This window comes from Lagopus leucura, unplaced genomic scaffold, assembly GCF_019238085.1.
Source record: "Lagopus leucura isolate 7727_CA_CO unplaced genomic scaffold, USGS_WTPT01 Super-Scaffold_760, whole genome shotgun sequence".
Lineage (NCBI taxonomy): Eukaryota > Metazoa > Chordata > Aves > Galliformes > Phasianidae > Lagopus > Lagopus leucura.
The window spans coordinates 5,732,362-5,754,020 of record NW_024962257.1 but is presented as its reverse complement, the minus strand read 5'-3'; the positions used below and the strand labels follow the sequence as shown (position 1 = coordinate 5,754,020).

Sequence of the window (21,659 nt, the reverse complement as noted above, 5' to 3'; positions counted from 1 at the left end):
CAGGAAGAGCACTGCAGGCATGGCTGCACAGGGAGGGGGTCTGATCAGCCCCCATGGGGCAGAGATGTTTGGGGCCACCAACACAGCCCAGGGCCACCAGTGACACATGCAACCCCGCTGTTCCTCTCAGCAAGGGACCTGTCCCACTGAACCACAAAGGGCTGCAACAATGTCCCTGCAGAAACCAGTGCTGCAGGCACCTGGAGCTCCAACCACCTCCTTTCTTTCAGTGTCTCCACTATCCCAGGAGTTCAGTTTCACTGAACCACTCTCATTGTCCGTGAGCTCCTACAAGTAAATGTGTCCACGAAATGCTGCATCGCATCTTCACCACCTGCAGCATCCCCTCCTGCCTTACAGACATGCCAACTGGAACAGGCAGCCCTTTGTTTCTGTACCAGCAGAGCCTGTAACCTATCCCAACCCAAAGGGAGCCATTTCTTTGGTGTACGCTGTAAACTGAACTCGAGTGCCAGAGAAGCAGTAAGGAATTCCTGAGTGTTCTTCCGCAACCCCCAGCCACAACAACTCCTGTATAGGTAACATATAAGATTTCATAGAAGAGGAAACGTTAGAAATCTAGAAGTCAAGAACATCTTAACTCGCAAATTAAACTCATACCATACTCAGTGCAGAGGTGACCTCACTAAAACCCCTTATTACTGCCCCCAAAAGCACTCTCTGAAGGAGACAGGCTGAAAGTCTTCAAACCCAGCACTAACCCCTCTGAGGTTTGCTGGAGATGAATGGCATGAAATGAAACCAGGGCTCATCCTTATGGGACACACCAGGAGGCAGCACCTGAGCTGCTCAGGTATTTGAAAAGTAAATAAAGCAATCACTCGCCTTCCACAGCCCTGGCAGCAGCTTCTCCTTCTATATGCAAACAAGAAAACCCATCAACCACCATCTCAGAAGCATACTGTTGCTGGAGAAGCCTTGTATAACCACGAAAGTGATGGGATTGCTCTTAATCATACTGCTGGGCTTACAGAAGCAATAAAACAACAGAATGCAAATCTCCCAGGTGCAAGAAGCTGCAGGGACGTGGTTATTAATTACAGCTGCCTTCTGTATCTCCCGAGGTGATGGGGATCAGTCCTGTGGCTGCAACGGAGCTGCCAAGGGAGGCATTGAATGCTGTTGGTCCTGCTGGTAGGAAGGATGGGAACAGCAGGCAGACATGCGCAGAGGAATCTTCATGGTCAAACGTTTTGCAGACATTAAGTGCTTTAATGTAAAAAAATAATAATTGTTTTGTGATGGCTTATTTCCAGTTTCATAAAAGGGTTCTGGCTGATGACAAATTCACAGACCGTAGCAAAATGCACTGACTTGACAAAGTAAAGAATTTCCCCTCTGAAACAACACGTGCAGGCAAATGAGGGGTTCAGCACTTCCTCCAGCAGGATCCATCCCAGCCACAGCAAGCTGCCTTCCAGCAAAGCCACTACCTGACACTGAGGGCAGGAAGAGCACCTGGCAGTAGAGCAGAGCGTGGGCTGCCTGCCTTTGCAGGGCTGCTCCAGGCACTTTCATAGCATCCCCTGTGCCACTCCAACAGTCCCCGCAGGACCTCCCCAAACAGCCCCAGCACTGGGACCAGAACTGCTGGAAGAAGGTTTCCCCAATGGCAGCATCCACACCACGGTCAGCACATGTGGCCAACGGTGCAGGAACTCACAGGGGCACCCATCCATCAACTTTAATCTCAGCAAGTTACAAAGGAGAGCTGCTCTCTCTTTAATAAAACCAAGTTTAATTAGTAAAGTCAGGTTTGACCGGCTTTGAGAAAACTCCCCTTTGATAACTACATGCTACATTATCCTTTCACTCCTTTTGGCAGAGAAATGAGGTTACTGCAGTTTGCTTTGGCTCCTGCTCTCTCCTGTCAATCCCCTGGGCACTCAGATAGTTCAGGCTCTACGCTCAATAGGAGGAGAGGCTGTGATGTGTCCCCCAACTGTGTACCTACAGGAGCAGTGAGCAGGGTGGAGGAGCAGAGGCTGAGCCAGCATCCCACGGGCACAGCCCTCAGGAAGTGGCTGTACATCTCATGGGGCTCTGACTGTGTTTGCTGGAAATATTCTTCATGGTGATTTGCACCAGCTTGATGTGTAGCAGCAATACAAAAAAACCCAACCCATAATAATTATTATAATTATACTAATTAATGAGGGACATAAGTGAAGAAACATTTCAGCCCGTTCTTCCTCACATTTGGCTCCCATGGCCACGCTGATGCTCCCAGTCCTCTGGCTTAGAGCAGAGCAGGACAGGGTTACAAGGTATCCGCTATATTTGATATTGAAAGGCTGCTAAAATCCCAATTAATTTTATGAATTAAAATATTTCACTTATTTGCCTGGAGGCCAAGAGTAACACATTCAAACAGATTTCCATCGGGGGCTGCTCACAAACCGTTAATTGCGACCACTGCCTCAAGGACTTACCCGTGGTAACTCATTCCATACAGCGTGGGCCACCCCCCACGTGGGATTCTATTTCTCCTCCTCAGATGGATGACAGGAAGTCCTCTCAAACAAGACGAAGGCTGTCGCAAGGCCCTTGGGCTACCAACAAACTGACATCTTTGCAGAGAATGGTACCATTAGAACAGTGGGTATAGCAGCCGACCTGCACTTGGTAGCTCAGCACACGCTCGTTAAGAGCATTACTTGCAGAAGAGGATTTGCAGTTGCTTCTCCAAGGGAACGGGCAGCACTCCTTACCCCCAGCACTGAGCGTGGGGAGCGGTGAGCTTGTGTTACTTCCAATGGATCCAGCACGACAGTTCGAAATTCAATATTGTCTCAGCCTAATTGGACAGGATCCAGCTCGATTCTGTCAAACACCGTGATTAATGCCAGAGCAATAAAACCCCTTTTAGCCATTGAGACGTTCGGGCTGAAAGGGAAGAGGAAGAATATGATCCTCGGAAAATATAGATAAGTCAGTTCATGAATGCGTGTGAGATAAGAGCCGTTCTTAATACAAACATTTCCACAGTGCCTGCAGGAGCAACTACTCACTATCTGTGCCTTACCAAAGGAACTGCTCAGAGGTAAAAGCTTTTGCTGAGCACCTCGTGCAGTCAGACTGCTCACAATGCAGCATGACATGACAGCACGGCTATGAGGAAGTTTCATTTCTTTGCCTCGAATTGTATGGATTCCACCTGAACACTGCATGGCTGAGACCCAAAGCCATGGAGCAGAGCATTGGGGCACTGTGACAATAACAGTGGAATTCCATGGCATCAGCCAAATTAAAGCAGAGGAACAGTGGTTTCATTTGGTTTTAAATCAGTGGGAATAAGATCAACGCTGCTTTTCTCTGTGTCCTATTACAGAATTTGCTATTATTGCTCAGAAAGGTGGCGGTGCCCCATCCCTGCACACCCACAGTCAGCACCCACAGGGCTCTGAGCACTGATGGAGCTGTGGGTGTCCCTGCTGAGTGCAGGGAGTGGGACCAGACGGCCTTCAGAGCTCCCTTCCGACTCAAACCATTCTGTGCTTCTGTGATTATTTTCTTGCAGCACAAACTGGCGGTAGAAAAGAGGATGGGGCTACTCTACATGTAAAAGAAAAGAGCAGCGACTTGAAATGCTTGAAAACATTGATCTTGTCACGATGTTAACAGAATGAGACACAAAGCAGTGTTTTCAGTGATCTGATGTGCTTTTAAGGTTGAAAGAGCTAATTCACATCGAGTTAGCCTCCCAGCTTTTATGTGTAATACATACCAAAAAGATAAGCAAATTATATTGCATTATATGTAATTACAGAAGCTCCTAATTACACGTCACAGTTTCAGGCAGCCCAACACATGCCATGCTCTCCAGAACGGCAGTTCCCGAAGCAAACAGTAAATCAGCTTTTGCTCGCCACTGACTTGAAACTTTAACCTATAAATTAAATTAATAAGAGACAAAGGCTTCTTTTGTGCATTTGCAAGCCTGTAGGATTTTACAAATAATAGGCCTGGAAAGTGATTTATACTCCAAGATTAAAGGTCAGTTTGGCACACACGACTCGGGAGCAGAACGCCGCGCATCGCTGTGAACTCGTTTGTGCTCCCTGCAGCCATGTGGGATTGCTGGGAGCAACGTGAGAGCTGCGAGTGGGAAGAAATGCAGTGGGCAATTGGGTGGGGGTCTGCCAGCTCTGCAGTATGGAGGGAATCGTGCGTAAGAACTGCATCGGCCACTCAGCCCTCTGCACTGCTGACATCACCTGTGTGCTGTAGTTCCACACAAATTCAATGGGGAAAGATGGAAAACACAGAGCGTTAGATGGAGACAGCATCAATTCAAAGTGAAGATATGCAAATAGTTCAAGCCATTCTTTCTGCTGGTATAAGTTCAATTTGTGACATTCTGTCACCAGCTGCTCTTGTTCCTGGCCCAGTTGTTTCTGGGGAAATAAGACTTCAAGTGGAATTTAAAACTGTTGATGTATGCAATAATTAAGATGGTATTAACCTGAGAACTAGAAGAGTTTCTTACGATTATTCTCACAAGAAAAGTAAGAGGCCAAAGGCAGAGAAAGGACTAACATGGGCACCAGTGGGAACACACAGCTTCTTTGGCAGAACTTCTGTGTCTGGTATTTTGCAGGACACAAATTCCATATTTCACTTAATTCCTTAGGAGAGATTTCCTAAGTCACAGAATGGCCTGGGTTGAAAAGGACAATGATTATCCAGTTTCAACCCCCTGCTGTGTGCAGGGTCGCCAACCAGCAGACCAGGCTGCCCAGAGCCACATACAGCCTGGCCTTGAATGCCTGCAGGGATGGGGCATCCACAGCCTCCTTGAGCAACCCGTTCCAGTGCCTCATCACCCTCTGGGTGAAAAACTTCCTCATTCCTTAAAGAACATAACACATCCAATGGTCATAGAAAGAGATGAAACCGTACCACGTGCTCATAATCCCACAAAAACACAAACTGACCTCCAAAGAAGAAAGCACCTATTTGTAAGCAAACACCCTATTTGTTTGAAGTCTATCGGCAATCAAAAGCATGAACTTATTTTGCTTTCCCTGGAAGGCAGATAGCAGTGATGTGGGCTGTTTTTTAAGGTAATTCAGTTGCACACTGGGGCACTGCACACACCATTCTGTAGTTGATATCATGTGAAAACGCATGTGTTCAAATTTTTGGTTTCACTTGGATTCTGGCCCTTCGAAAGCAAACATCAAAGAGAAGAGCTCTGAATTTTGGTCAACACCAACAGTTTGCACCACCCCAGGGGTCTCGGCAGTAGGAGAACCACAGTGGTGGTTGGTCCCATCTGAACATAGGAAGGTGGGGGTGGATGTGAAGCACAACTCCAGTGCAGGAGATGAGGATACACAGCATGTCACGTCCACACGTGCCAGTGAGGATGGTAAAAAAATCCAAATAATTATTGCCATGGCTTTCATCTATTTGAGGATGCCGAGACTGGGATGTGTGCTGAGCAGTTTCGTGCTGACATTGGGGCTGGCACTGTTTGCAAGAGGCTAAGGAAGTAATCCTCATTCGTAAAGCAAAAGAGAACAGGCACACTACTGGGAAAGGCTGGAAAGCTCCCAAACTGTCTCCTGTCTTGTTTCTGCCTTCCAGGTAGCACTGAAATTTGTCATCTTCCTTCTCTTTGCAGATTTCTTAAAACACGCCATTAACTCACTGATAAATCCACAATGTAAGCAATTATCTGAGCACTTTCTCTGTTACCTGCAGAGCTGATAAACCTTGTTGGCCCCAAATGTTGCATGAGCAGCAACCTGCCCCAGGAGGCAGCAGGAAGCAGTGGGCTCCAGCACTCTTGGGGGAGAAGTTGGCCAATGGGATGGATGCTATGCATAGGGAGAGCTGGTCAGGTGTGTGCAAAGGCCTTTATGGATTCATCTGATCAGAATGGAGAAAGACCAAACAGGTGGAGAGGGGAAGGAAGAAAGAGGGGAAAGAAAAAAAAAGAAAATATTGAAGGCAAGCGATGAGGGTCCTGGGTGGTCTGTAAACGAGACTGAAACAGTGGGAATGTGTAATGAAGAGATGAAATCCAATAGTTGTACAGGAAGCTTTCACCAGGCTTAAAACAAATCCTTAAGAAAAACAGAAAAGAATCCAGGAAGAGGAATTGTATTACTGCTGAAAACAGTATTGGCATATCCCCAATGCATTCACAGTGCGTGACTGACAGCCCTGCACGAGTCCCAGTGGGGCAGGGGGGTGATGTCTTCCTATGCCTCAAAACCCTCCAACGGCTCCCAACAGAAATGCCCAGGAGGCATTTCCACTAAACTTTCACTCTTCAATTTTGCTTAAATGCTACTGGAAATTGGCTGAAAGCTGTGGCAGCAGTGGGTGACTGCAGTGACAGGTGCCACTGACCTGCTTTGCTCACACCAAACCAGAAACCCCGGAAGCTGCTGACTTCATCTTTGGTTGTTTTAGCGCAGTTACTGTTGGTGAAGAAGCATGCACAGAAAAAATAATGTTTTCAAACTGAACGGAAAAGATAAGGAAATGTGCTGTGCTGCCCTCAGTAGAGGGGCTCTGCCTGGGGTCACTGCTGCACACTCAGTCCAGCCCTAAAATTTCTGCCATTAGAATCACAGATCAGCTGAAGCTGGAAGGGAGCTCTGAATGCTGTCTGGTCCAATTCCCTGAGCAGGGACACCCACAGCTCCATCAGTGCTCAGAGCCCTGTCCAGCTTGACTGTGGGTGTGTGCAGGGATGGGGCACCACCACCTCTCTGGGCACCCTGTGTCATTCCTCACCATCCTTAGCAGCTTTTTGCTTACGTCCAGTCTAAATTTCCCCTCTTTCAATTCAAAACCATTTCCCCTTGTCCTATTAGACTCCTCTCAGAGCTCCTCTGAAGGCTTCTCTCTCAGCACCTGCTTACTTCCCATTTCCATCAGCACTGTGTGGTTTCCTGAGCGCAGGCTGAGAGCACAGGGCTGCAGCTCTGCCTTTTGTTTTGACAGCTCACTGAGCAGACACTCATCTGCACCTCTCCTAAACTCACTGTGGGGATCCTGGTCCCGATGGAGAGAAGAGCTGAGCTGACGCTTGGTTTCAGGGGGTTGAGAATCCAGTCACCATTGGTCTTTTATGTTGGCTGCTGGGGGTAACACAAGGCAGAGTGCTGGTGTGGTGCGAGGCTCTGGAAGGCACTCCATGCCTGGAATAAAGCACAGCTTGCAGGTTTCCCCTACCAGCCGGGACAGCACTTTTGTTCTGCATTAACTCCCATGCCATCACTTATGTTGGTTCTTCTGCAGCATCCTCAGACTGCAAGAGACCTGTACGCCTTTTCACTTTCCAAAATACAACACAACTGGGAATACGTGTCACTATTTATCAATATGTCCTTTCAATTTGCAGCTTTATAAGGAAGGCTTCACTTCTGTAAGCTCATCATTGCTTTGCAGTGTCCCTGAGCTCTGCTGCACTTCCAGAAGCGATCATCTACAGCACAGCCCAGACCCAGTGCTACAGCTGGACCCCCTCCCAAAGAGCTCAGCTCTACTTTGCAGTCCCTGCACCTCCCACCAGCACCCCTAAGCAATGCAAAGCAAGCAAAATCCATCCTCCCCAGTGCTTCCACCCTGATCCTTGCCCCAGTGTTCCACCCTAAAAGCCATCAATCCCTCTCTTTTTAAGCAACCACTATGTTTAACTGTTGTCAGAACAACAGAGCTCAGCCCAAAGTTGGGGGGAACAAATACTTCCAGCAAACTTCATTCAAACACAACTTACAGAGAGAACACCTGGGATTCATCTGAAAACCTGTCTCAGATAGAGACCTTCCCGCAGAGCCTGATACAAAATCCAGATACACTGTAATAAGCTTTTGATGTCGTGTTGACATTCATCTGCCAATACTATTGCTTCATGCACTTACCTTATGATGGATCTTGTTACTTAATTGATCGCAGGCAAGGTCAAGAATTAGCCCTTCTTCCACTGACATCATGCAAATCACCAAAACCCAGAAGAAAGCACCTAATCCTCAGCTTCAGACCCACGCTAAGTGGCCCTTCAGTATGTGTGAAGAGGCACAACTGGTTTTTCAATTATGCCTCAGAAAAGGTCATTTTTCAAAACTTATGACCAAATGGAACAAAAAAAAAGCTGCACAGAAGTGTGCTTTTCCTTCTGGTATCGGCTGCCTCAGCGCAGAGAACAGTTTGTTTTTGCAACTAGAGATGAACACAACCTGCACCATAATCTGCCCCAGGCAGAACTGCGTGTCCCTCTCTCTGCAAAGACTGAACAGTGCCTTTGGCTTCTACAGGACAACTGCTTTCGCTCCTTAAATCACAGAAACCCACCTGCTGGAGCACAGATTTCACCATTTCAAGTAGTGATGGGCTGTGTGCAGCCCAGGACCCACAGCACACCCACCAGCTCCACGGCTCTTCTCCAGCCCTCCCCTTGTGAACCCTCCGCGTTTGGGCCAATTCTGCAGCAGCTTCTGCAATGAAGTCCATTTTGGATGAGAAAACGATTAAAGCAAACCAAAAAAAAGCACTAGAACTTCTGGGTGGGGTGCACAGGCTGAGGGCTGGTGTGGAAAAGCAGAGCCCACGCAGAGACGAAGAGCCGCCTGGCAGCACGCGGTGTGCATCAGTGCTTTACTGTCAGCACGAGGATTTCGTAAGGCAAAATTCTCTTTACTGAAAGATGAAGAAATCACAACTGGCAGCAGAGAGGTCACGCAGTGCCCATACTGCTCAGCTCCAGCCTCCAATGTACACACAGCCAGGGTTCCCCACCTGCGTTTGCACCAGTGCTGAACACCGAGATCACTCCTGTTTACACCTCACACCCTCGTACTGCCTTCTGCTTTAAAACCCAGAGTCGCACATAATCACTAAACATCCTGAGCTGGAAGGAACCTGTAAGGATCAGTGAGTCCAACTCCTGTCCAAATAGCTGCACCTATTTTATTCTCTGTCAATGCAGCTGATAGCCTGGGCTATTCTGATTACAGACCCATTTAATTTCAAGTTGGTAACTGATAATAAATTTCAGTTCAAAGCAAGTATTCATCAATCCAAACTAAAATTGATTTCAAAAAGACTTTGTATTCTTAAGGTACAGAGCATACAGCATTTACTTGCAGCCCTCCAGGCTGTGAAGTGAGGATATGGTGTCAGGGGCATTACTGGACCTGTACTCCTCATGGCATTTCTACTGAGTAAACTGGGAAATAATTCATATCATAGAACCCACGATTCTATGAGCTTACATCTCTACCAGCCTATGATTCTAAGACAGAAACTGTTTTCTTGTTGATAGTAATTTGTTGACAGCTTTCCTCTCTGCTTCACAATAGCTAGGAAAAAAAAGCTAGATTAAAGTCTAACAAGATCCAATACACTGAAGAGAAGGGAGCAAGGAAATCAGGAGGCGTTTAAAGAGCAGCTCCAGCCTCCTTATTTCTCACCCTTATCAGCACAGCTATCAGTCAGCAGCCCTGTAATTAGGCACAAAAGACACCATGCTCCAGAGAGCTTCTCTAGGAACTGGAGAGCTGCTGGAAGCTGCAGCCGTGACTGACAGCCTCCATTTAAGAAAAACAGTTCCAGAATAATTAGCAATAATTTGTACAAATCAGAAGAAGTGACCTTTATGCGCACAGCATCTTACACAAAGAACAAAGCTCTACTGCAGCAACACTGACAGAGTCAGGAGAACTGAAGTGCACCTTTGGTTGGGATTGAGCAGCTCAGCACAGTCCTTGGAAGGGTTCTGCATGGGGGTACCCTGAGCAACCCGAGAGTAGGAAGGAAATCCTGGAACTCACTCCCAGTGCTGGCAAAGACTTTCCTGATTTAGGGGCATTTTAATTATTTTATTTTTTTATTCATCCATCTCACCTTGGGGGTCCTTCCAATCCATACCATCCTATGATCCCTGTCTCAGTGGAAGGTTTGCTTGCTTGTATGACGCTCAGAAACTCTTTGATAAAAGCTGCATCATTCAAAACTGCACTTAAATTCTTTGCATTAAAAGAAATAAAATACAAGTTGCTCCGGCTGGGCACAGAGAGGTTCCCTACCTGGTGTGTACCAGGGCTGGCACCTGCTCAGAGAGAGTGACCCTGGAACACATGTAAGCACCCCATGGGGTTATGGCACAGAGCAGAAAGGAGGAGGCGATGAAGGCGGCTGCCCAGCGGGGCTCCCTGCTCCCTGTGCAGCTGCTCCAGCAGCTGTTCTCACCAGTTGGTGGCTGGGTTTTATGAGATATCTGTCTGTAATTAAAAAGCAACAGTACTTTGGCAGCCACCATAAAACGCATCGCAGGTTGCATCCCGCAGCATGTAGCTCCATGCTGGGTACGGGGAGATGCGATGGATGTAACCACGTAAGACTTCACCGTTTCTAAAGCCCAAAGATTTTCTCCTTAGCCACTCTGCCAAGACCACCACCAACATCCCAAACCCTGGCTCCATTTGGGTGCAAGTCCAAGTCAGAAACGCTCATCTCCTGCCTTTGCCACTCAAACCTCCCTGTGAAAAAGACATGTGGCTGCAAGGTGCTCGGTGCTGTGAGCGTGTTGGGGAGCTGCAGGTCTGGGAGGAGGTCCTAAACGCAGGGCTGGCACTAAGGGTTTTCTCCATTTGGAGTATGTTAAGGCATTGTGCTTGTGCCAGCAAGGCAGCTCACCCAGAATGAGAGCGGGGAAGGCCAGAGAAAGCCTGATGGAGCTGTGAGAGCAGGTCGGCGTTCCCCTTCCTGGTACCTACCTAGGCTGGAAGCTGCTCCAGCCCATACCCAGGCAATACCCTGCAAGCTGCAGACCTGCAGCAACCCAAAGCCTCCTGTAGCTGCAGGCTGCTGCTGGGCTCTTTGCAGAGGGCTCCTCTGCGGTCAGATCTGTGCCATGTGCTCCTGTGGAAGCAGAAATCGAGCTGCATTCTGTAAACCACTGCACATGCATTTGTAAACCATCGTGTACATAGCAGAGAAATGCTTAATGATGACAAACAGACCTACAAACCAGAGGCAGCTTCTCTCTGTGTCAACAGCAGCACGATCAAGTCCCACTGCGCAAAATCTTCTTGCAACCAGGACTTCTTACAGGATAAACAGCCCCCTAACCACAGCCAGCAGTGGAACAGCTGCAAAGCCAAGGAATGAGAAATAGAACCCAATGAATGCCAGAGCCCAGACCCCCACCCAGCACCTCCCAGCCCAGCACACATCTGCAGGTAGCAAGGCACCACCACTTGAATTTCTCTCCATCAGTGTCTGTCTCCATGCTGCAGCACACGGACTCCTCAGGGATCCAAGGGGTGTTGGTAGGAAAATACCTTTCCTATGTAAACCATGCGTTCTGCCATTTCCCTCTCCAAACTCCACAGCGTCACAGATCGTAAGCCCTCAACACAGAGAGGCTTCATTTGGGGAACAGATCTCCATAAAGGTTTGGACTAAGGCCCCGCACATCAGAAAGGAAAAAGGGATGAAAATTACGCTCCGTTTAATTACCCGAGCCGTAACAATTTTTTACTATTTCACACACGACTCCTGACACAAGTGGAAATGTTATTTTCCACAAGCATGGCTGCTGGTCCTACTGCAAATAAATAGTGCGGGGCGCGCTCAGCACGCGGGAGATGGAGGCCATGTGTTCTCATTAATTCTCTTGGCAGAGGAGCACATGTAGGTTTTGGACTGCAATTCCGGGCTGGAACACGAGAGCTGGGGTGGCCAACATACATCACACAGACTCCTTTTGGCCCAGCTCCACTACGGCTGATCCAATACCCAGTTTTATCATCCTAATGACGAGCAGATTTGCAGCTGCCTCCTCCTCTTGCAGGGGTATCTTCAGCCTCACCCTCAACTTTCTCTCATTGACTGGTTGGAATTTGGGGACCTGCACTGTAACCCACCTGGAACAGCTTTCTCTCTGCCATACATCCCTTGTCCTTCTCAACTGGATTCATGTGGCTGCACTTAAGGAGATGGGCAAATTTCTGGCTATTGCAAGCCACCAGCTACAGCGAAACTTTACCAGGACCAGATTACGTGGACTTCTGAGGACTTCAATAAGCCCCAAATTACTGGGACTTCCTCCTCCACCTCATACCAAGCCCAGGGTCCCCAAAGTATTTCCACTCTGCACTGTGAGAACAGGGCATGCAGAGGACTCAGCTCAACCGGTGAATCTATAGCATTGGTAGAAGAATGCTGGCCTCTTTCAATTTCCCTTTATTACAGCTTCTTCAGCGTGGATTAAAATAATTGATATTGATAATGTGATCTGCCCCCTGTTCACAATTACTTCAGTGGGGATCCTGCCTTATGGGTAGGATAGGAATGGTCTTCATTAGCCTTCTGGGTTACAGAACTGATTCTGGCTTTCATTTGAAGTCTTGGGGATTATGCAGGCTGGTTGCTGCAGGATGGGTACTGGTACCTAGTAAAAATGATGGAATTTTTCCTGTTTTGGAAGGAGGAATCCTGATCCTGTGACAGGATTGGTAACTCGGTCCCCAGCACACACACGCAGTTCTTATCACACAATTGTGAAAAGGGAGATGCTGTATGAGCATCCCCAAGGCTGCTGCTCAGTGCCTCCCCTGTAAAAAGCCATCCATAGGCAACACCTTGGAACACATTCTGCAGGTCAGGGAAGTCAGAATCCATCAGATTTAATTGGAAAGGGAAAATGGTTTCCAGACGTGATGATGGTCTACTGAGGGCATCACCCCAAAGGTCCACCCCTAGGGACAAACACAGCACAGAACCCACACCAGAGATCAGGGCTGATCACTGCAGCTCTGTGCACAGATGTGAAGTGCTCCCTGCTCCTCGTATGGGCACAGAGCACAGATCCCCAGCACTGTGACTCAGTGGCTCCAACACTAACTGCAGTAAGGCACTGTCCCTCACAGTACTGCTTATTTCGTAGGGAGCCAGGACTTCCTCAGGGGAGAGTCCCTGTACACAGCAATTTCTTACCTTTTGATCTCTGTTTATACAAAATGCAAATGCAAAACTATAGGTAAAAACAGAGAGGAAGCTGAGCTCCCTCTCCCTAAAATCAAAGAACAGAGCCAGAATACAAACCGCAGTTTATAATCAGAACGTAACGCAATCACTGGAACAGATGTCAGAAAGATAAAGCTGCATAATTCTGCATTGCCAACGACCAGTGCTCAGCATCTTGGATAGCACTGAGATGCTCTATTTCTGCCTGCATATGTCTGAGTTTTGGAATAAAGTGAAATGTTGGCAGAAAGCATGCAGCACAGTGCTACGGGAAAGTCCTTTCTGTTCTTCCCTTTCCCTGCTTTTACAAAGGGAGTTCTCTGTGCAGTTCACATTTATCCCCAAGAGTCCATGGCAGTGGGGGAGGACAGAAATTGCTCTCTGAGGACTGTTGTTGGGAAAAACAGCATCAATGAGCTGGCACATGAATGCTGACAGCATGGCTATAGGCTGAAGGCAACAATAAAAGAAGACCAACATGGAGAACTGCCTGGTAGTAAAGAAAAGGCTACAGAAAAATCCACCAAAACAAAGCAGGCAAGAAAAGACAGTTTTAAAGTGCAAATTGCTCACCTCATAGTGATAATTCATGCAAGTTAAGTCTCTCCAGCAGTGATCCCCTCGAATTTTAATCAATCCCTGGAAAAACAAACACAAAAAAAACCAGCATTAGGAATATTTTATTCAATCTTGCATGCCAAATTATTATCTCTAGATGTCAGCAGCTCTGGTTACAGCACAGGGACAGCACTACCAGAACCAGTTGGAAGTGCAAGGCTGGAAGAGGCATCACCCTGGAAATTCATGGCACATCTGCACCCAGAGCCCAGATGTCGTCCCAACAGGAGAGGGCTCTGACCAAATGCTCTTTAGCTGCCACATGGCTTCTGGTGGTACCTGCACAGTAGGAGGGCCGCTCAGAGCACAGCTTGCCAGGGAAATGGAAAGCATTCATTTCCAAACACACCTCTGAGGAGCAGAGCAGGAGGTGCTCAGGACCTCACTGATGGATGACAACAGGGTTGGGCAGTGTGGCTGGAAGAGCACCCCAAGAGCTGGCCTCAGCCCTAAGAGTGCAATGGTGGAGCGAGGAGCCCATTCCCAAACATTTCTGTTACCATCTTCAGCCACTTGCCTGCTCCAGTGTGAAACATGTAGGATAAGGAAGAACTGTGGCCAGGAAAGGTCTGAGAACTGGGCTCTGACACTGCTCTGAAACAGAGTGAAAAGTCACCTGCAAACCTACATACGGCTGGTTTTGTGACTTTAAAATCCAGACCCAATTCTCTCCCTCTTTAAAGTACTCCTGTAGGAGAGGGCCGCTGGCACAGGACCACGCAGCTTCAGCAGCCACCTGAGCCCTGAGCTGGATGCAGAGATGCAATCAAAGTAATTAGAGAAACAAAAGAGGAGAAGGGGAAGGAAGCTGACAGATCTAAACACAGATGAATGTGCTAATGACAGGCCTGCTCTACCTCGGGTTAGAGGTTGGCAGTGAAATTAGCAGGTAGCAGAGGCTGTGCACACTGATATTTCAAGGCAACAGGAGGGTGACATTTCCAAACCAGTGGGTCCATTCCAGGGCTGGCAGCAATATTGGGATTAAATTTCTTTGCCTTGGTGATGAGGACTAAAAAGGAATCAGTCGGCCACGGCAGGAAGGACACCTGGGCAGGGATGAGCAGGAAGCCCTGCAATCAGCCCATGCCAGCCCCGAGCTATGGGGGCTTTGATGCACAGCTAAAGGTCTCTGATTAGGATCACAATATCCCAAATTGAGGAAAGCTTCGCTAGTCAAAAGACTGAACCAGCTCTATCATCTGCATACAATCAAGGGCTATTTGCCTACCTCTGACATTGCCCCTAATTGTAATGTTCCTGCCTTCTTTAGCAGAAAAATCTGCTGAGTTTCTGTAAGGACCCAATGCTACCCTTGTTCCTTTTTCTTTTTTATTCCTTTTCCTGACAGCTCAGAGGAGAAGGTCACAGTGCTGTGGTACAGCCCGGCTGAGCAGATTCATCCAAATTCCATTAAACTCTTCACTTGCAGCACTGAACAGTTCAGCAAAATCCCAAAGTTTAGGGAGCTGAGTACCCCCAGCAACCGCCCAGAGCTCTCAATAAATATCCACAAATACCCCCAAATCCTCAGGTGAGGCAGTGAGAACTCTTCTTTAGCTTCTGCAGGCTCTGCCATGAGCAGATCACTTAATGTTTTGCATTCTGTCCCAAACACGTGCCATCAGATGATGTAAATTAATTGTACCTCAGACTTAACCCAGTGCTGACTTCCTGAACCAAACACGATGCACAGGAATAGCTACAAGATCATCAGACACAAACTAGCAGGAAATCTGCACCTCTCCCGGTCTGAGCCTCACAGCAGATGATGCTTCGACGCATGTCACTGTGAATGAAGTGACCCCACTGCTTTCAGCAGGGCTACTCGCAGCCTGAAGTTGTATCTGGTGCTTGGATTGAGCAGATTTTGCCCATCTGCTGCTGCAATTTTTTTTTCTTTTTTTCCTCCATTTCTCCCCTTTTCCAAAAATGAAATATTTTTCACATTAATGTTAATTGCAGAGGACAGTAAACAGGAACCATCATGGACTCCGGCAACTTTTATCATTTTTAACCAGGAATGGGCCTGGGGAACCCAGCAGATGCGTCAGCTACAGGCAGCATGTCCCGTGGAACAGGACAGCAACCCCAAGGCCAACTGCATGCAGGGCAGCCCTGCAAGACCCAGAAAATGCAAGCTAGAGAGCATCATCCCTAAGAGCCCTCACAACAGGGAGGTGGTGGGGTCACCATCTCTGGAAGCGTTTGAAAACCATGGAGATGTGGCACCGAGGGCCATGGCTGGTGGGCACAGTGGGATGGCTTGGACTTACTTGAGAAGTCTTCCAACCTTGAAGACTGTGAGTCTATGAAACCATAAGTGACAAGAAAAACACCTCCTGAGAGGTAACTGCTGCCAACGCTACAGGGAAAAGCAATGCGTTTGCAACCAGGGAAAAGAAGCAGAGGATATAACAGTGAGTGATGCAGCAATGGGACAGCCCCTCCAGCACCACCACCAAATAGCCAAGCGGAGCTGGTCCAATCATAAAAGAGGGGAGCTGCAGGATGGGAAAACAGGCTGGGGGCTGCCCTGGTAGCGAGGGCTGCATTTCCCCTCATTCCTGCTCCAGGGCAGCACAGGCTCCTGGCAGCAGCAGCTGTCCAGCCCCCCCGACCTGCTGTGCTCACTCAGCCCCTGGGATTGTTTCTAGAGTTACAGGATGCAGTGATAGCATCAGGCAGGATGCGCTGCAGCCGACAGTGCTGTCAGGGCAGAAAGGACGCAAAGAAAGGCTCTGTGCAGGGACTAAAGGACAGCAATCTCTATGACCTTCCCCCCGCCTTGTGCGAGTTCTTACCGCGCTCTGTTATTCTGCCTAGATAATTAAAGCAAGGATTCAATAGAAAAAGGCTGTAATAAAACTCAAAACCTCTCCTGCAATGAGTCACGGAGGGAATTAATCACGTTTTGTTTACTATAAAGCTATCAAACAGGAAAATCACTTCAAGCTCTTAATATCAAACTGCTTTCAGCACAGAACGTTTCCATGATAATGGGGCGCTTCAGGTCCTTCTCACACCGCTGCTGCTCCCAGATCCCACTCTGGGTTCTCCAGTGGCTGAAAGAACCCGGACCACTGAACAGAGTGCATCACTGATGCCCGAGCTCAGACATCCCCACCTTGTGCTCAGGTGGAACCCGTTGGTTCACACCCTGCCCCAATGACATGGATTCTGCTGATTTTTATTTTTTTAATGTTTGTTCACGTTCTTCTGAAGATACAAACAGCCTAAGAAATACCATCTTACATCCCTGTAACCAACCCGAGGTTCAGCCTCACATCACACAGAGATGGAACAGAAAGGCTGCACAGCCCGAGACCTCACTGCAGGGCAGATGGAGTGATGTGAAATAAAGGAAACAGGTCCTTGAAATAGAAAGCATAATGGGGTTTGTCTTCTAATTTAAGTACCAACAAAGCAGGTAGATGTAGAAAACACACAGGAGCTGGCCAGTGGCTGCATTGGGTCAAGGGAAGCTCATGTTTTGCATTCATTGTGCTGGAGAGGATACTGGCACTGACAGCACTTCAGTCTATGGAGCAGACAGAACACGGACACCAAAAGAACCTCAGGATGGAACCATCTGTTGGCCACAGCCTCTTTCAAAATGCACTAAGAGCTCAAACTGTCTAATTCCTTCTGTGCAAAAGCTGCCAGGATAAGCACACAACATCAAGTGAGGCAATGTCTGCAGGGGTTGGGGGTTACTTATTTATGTAATGCAGCAAGAATAAACAAGTAATCCTGGGGCATGCAGGCAGCACAGAGCCATTGCACACCCATCAGCCCACAAAGCTGCTGTGTCTGCCTGTGTCCTGCAACACACTGGGGCACAGCAAGCAGCGGGGACTGCACACAGCCCAACCACTGCCAACACACTGATAACTGCTTCATCCTCAGACAGCAGCAACCAAAGAAGCATCAGGAGAGAAGTGGAATAAAAGGATGCCTGAGGTCTCTGTGAGCTCAGGTGGCGGAGGAGGAGGGAGAAGGAGATGGGGATCCTCACATCTGCCAGCATCTCCCAGCCGCTGGATTGCTTTCAGCCTGCTAACAATTTTCCCAAGCCATTCTCAAGATTTCTCTGTATGTATGAACCGGCCTAAACTCCACAGCTGCAGCAGATTATGCTGCCATAATACAGATCAAAGTATAGGGAAAAAACCCTGTCCCTCACTCACAGACAGGCAGGGGCTTGTGCATCTCTGACTTACCTGAATTGCCCTGTGTTAGGGCAGGGAGCAGGAGGAAAAGGAGCCTGAGGGCACGGGACAGCATCAGGGTGCATCAGCACTGGGAGAACCCCCTATCATTTGGATCCAGACTGAAAGCATCACACATGGAGCATCTGGGGCAGACACTAAGCTGAGCTGGGATCCCATTGCAGTCCCCACCCCTTCAGCTGCCACTTGTAAGCAAAAGAAAAGGATAAAGGGAAGTGGCCCTTCCTCAGCTCAGTGCAGCCCAAAGCGTTCAGCTTTTAAGCCTGTGATTGAGATTGAGCCCCACAGATCAGTGGGTGGCAGCTGAATTAGGAACAAGCCCTGTGTCTCAATGCATTAAGGCCACATTGGAGGCAATACCTGTGCGAAAGTCCAGGACTTTTACAAAGGGCTTCTCCAGCGCTTTGAGGCCATTTTTTGAGAGCAGGATCTGACCAATACCCAAAGTACAAGAAAATTTATTTAGACAGCTCTGTAGCCTCAAACCCTCCTTGGTTGTATCTGTCCCATTAACACAAGAGCAATCTCAAACCTTGTTTTTTGTTTGTTTGTTTCTTAAATAAAAAAGAAGAAAAACTCTTAGGCCGTACCAGTTCCACCAAAGCCAAATTCAGCATCATGTCCCCTTCTATCGTCCCAACTTTAATTTTCCCCCCGGTGTTCCAGCATCCCCACATACCACATCCTTTTTGATACAGCACAAGCATTGACCCATTAGCTCTGCACTAATTGCTTGTGGCTGGAGCCGTCCATGCTCACAGGCAGGCACTAAGCAGAGTATTTCCTAGCACAGCCTCTGTTAACCCTTGACTAGCCAGTCCTGTGCGTGGGCTGAATTATTCTGAAATAAATAGAGAAGATTTTCCTGTCAAGCTGCCACATTTAGAAGTCCCCACATTTTGCTAGCAGAGCTTTATCTAAAAACTTGAATTTCTGCACCTATTTTGACACAGGATGGGAGCCTAGTGGGGAAGAAGTAATGATTTCCAAAACACTTTTGAGCTTTCCCATCAGATCAAATAAAAAGGGGTACGTTGTGCTGGAGGGCAGGGACACAGCGTTCGAAGTTGACTTGCTTTCCCCAGTGCTGGAGGTGCATGCTCACAAACAGCCCCAGCACAGGAGGACACCCACAGAAACACTGCTCTGTTTGCACACAGGGGGTGGGTGCAGGCACTTTCAAAGCCCTCTGTATCAGAAGAGAAAGGTATTCAGTGATACAAATTAAATAGAAGCCAAAGGGAAGGAAACAGGTGGTGAACTGAACCAGCAATTGCCCTTTTGGCCTTGTGGCCTTGCTTTGAATCCAGCTCTAACCAGAATTATTAAATTCATACCAACGGGACAGGGCTGCAGAGCCCCTCTGAGCAGCAGCAAGGCCCAGGAAGGGGGAGCTGAGATCCCGCTGCTGATTTACTGCACAGCCGCAGCACCTGCCCCTACCACAGCCCTGGGTGTGCAATTCAGGTGCAGCACATCTTGAAGGAAAACTACATTTAAGACTTTTTATTATTACTACTTATATTAATAGTATCCAAATGAAATGCCTTTTTTTTTTTTTTTTTTTTTTTACAATGGTTTTAATCACCAGAACCACCCTGCTGTCCTGCCCCATCCCTGCACACCCCACAGTCAGGCTGGACGGGGCTCTGAGCACTGATGGAGCTGTGGTGTCCCTGCTCAGTGCAGGGAGTGGGACCAGACAGCCTTTAGAGATCCCTTACAACTCACACCACTCTTTGATTCTATAATAATAATAATACTTAAAAAAAATCTTGCCCAACAAATTCTTAGCAGAACCCACGTTGAATAAATCCATGTTCGTGCCTGCCTGATGCAGGACTTGGACTGACCAGCATGGCATCTACCTGGTTCAGTTCATGGAAGTCAGTAAGCCTCCTATAAACTGCAGCCTCATTATTTCTGACCAATGCACTCTATTTCAGACCCAATACATTCTATAGATCCCATCTGTGTGGATGGTTGAACACATCTGCTAAGTTTGCCAACTGGCAGCCAGGGCACTTTGGGGGTGGAAATCCAAATCAGCCCTTTGCTCCCAACGCATCAATTCCAGTCTCATTTGATTGAGCACTTCACACACCTCTTCTTGTTCCCCATCACTGGCAGAACACACAGTAAGGGGAATTTCTGAGGAAATTAAGCCGTAGAGAGGAAGTTTACCAGCAGCTTTCCTACCCATTACAAGGCTGCTGCCCACCTCGCAGCAGGCTCTGCTGGTCAAATTGGACAGCTTTCAGAAGGAGCAGAACACGACACAGACAGAGGAGTGATCCCATCTGCCCTTCTCTTCCCCCACATGCAGACACAATCGACACAAACTCCACGTTACCACCAACAAGGGATGTGCACGCAGCCGTGCAGTGCATCCCTCAGCAGCATGTGGCTCCCTGCTCCCTCCTGCATTCACTCTTACAATCCTCCTCCTAACGAGCTGATCCTAATTAAACACAACAGGCAATGGGTGCTTTGCACAGCTCTGTGCTGCACGGCTGCCTTTCAGCACTGGGCTCTTTGGCAGTGCCAGGTCAGATGGCAGCAACAACAGGCAGCCCCTTCCATCCCACAACCCACAGACAGCTCTGCCCCGCTGCACCCCTCTCCGGCTGCTGCTCTTTGGTGATTCAAAATGAAAAAAAAGCTGAAATAATTAAAATGTCATTCAAGCACTAAGCCGATATGAGTCACTGCTACAAAAAATATTTTAAAAATTCTTTCAGGAGTGGGGGATAATTATATTCCTCCCTATCTATTGATTTTTCTCTACAATGCAGATGTCAGATTTTCCACGGTTTTTTTCCTTTTTTTTTTTTCTTTTTTTTTCCCCCCCCTTTTTCCCTGGAGTGAGTGTCAACGAGGAACAAAGCGCTCTTTGAGGCTTTTTCAGCCCAAAATTAATTCTGGAGAAAAAAAAAATAAAAAAATGGTACAGACAGACCAATAGCACGGCAAGAGAAAGAGCCTGGTGACTGCGGCTATGTCTGCAACCCCTGCATTGATGCGGCGGGGAACGGGGCACCAGAGTTATAAATTTAGAGTCCACCCAAAGACCTCCATTCTGTGACTTCATGATTCAAACGCTGGCTGAAAAAGGAAAACATCTCAGAGGACGACCCTCAGTTCTGGTATTTTAGTTTTTCTTGTAATATTGATTGCTGCCAGAGAAAATCCAGTAGAGCACCTCACATCTCACACAACTGCCCACCAACCCATGCTCCATCCTACCCACAGATAACGTGGCTTTCACTTCTTTGAAATGCAAATCTATACAAACCCATTTTGAAGACAAACCAGCCCTAATTTAGACCCCAAACTCACTGAAGAAGAGACATTCCAAAGCCAATGCCTCAAAGCAACTCTGCTCCATGGCAGACACGGCTCTCCAACTCGGGATCTGACATGAGAGCACTGCACGCCTGCTGAGATCTTGCTCTGCACACAGAGCCCCTTTGCTTTTAGAAATGCTGCACAGTGAGGATGTGACACAGGTATTAGGCTTTTGGGAAACCCTCTTCTACAACTGACAGCAGCAAGCTAAAGCTCTGAAAAGAGCTGGCAGCTGGTGCTCCTACCAACCTCTCCTTAAATTAGCAGCTGGTCATTCAAATCCCTCCTGTTTCTTCCATGCAAAGAGAGAAACAACGGTCTGGAACAGCACTTCCTTAGCCAGAGAATGACAAGCACGCGCTCCTCAGGTGGCACTGCTGTTTATAGCTTTGCTCTATCAGCACCACTTGAGGTTCGAGGTGATGGGCTTCCCAACATCAGCAGGCTACA

The 21,659-nt window shown here is 48.0% G+C and overlaps 1 protein-coding gene across 5 annotated transcripts in view; it reads right to left on the bottom strand.

The window, feature by feature from the left end:
- The window catches only part of LMF1 (lipase maturation factor 1), a 159,954-nt gene that overhangs the window by 84,348 nt on the left and 53,947 nt on the right, over nt 1–21,659 (bottom strand). For all 5 annotated transcript variants that reach the window (XM_042864536.1, XM_042864540.1, XM_042864538.1 and 2 more), the window contains one exon: nt 13,585–13,650. In XM_042864536.1, coding sequence (XP_042720470.1) covers nt 13,585–13,650 — 66 coding nt within the window. The remainder of the gene's footprint in view (nt 1–13,584; nt 13,651–21,659) is intronic.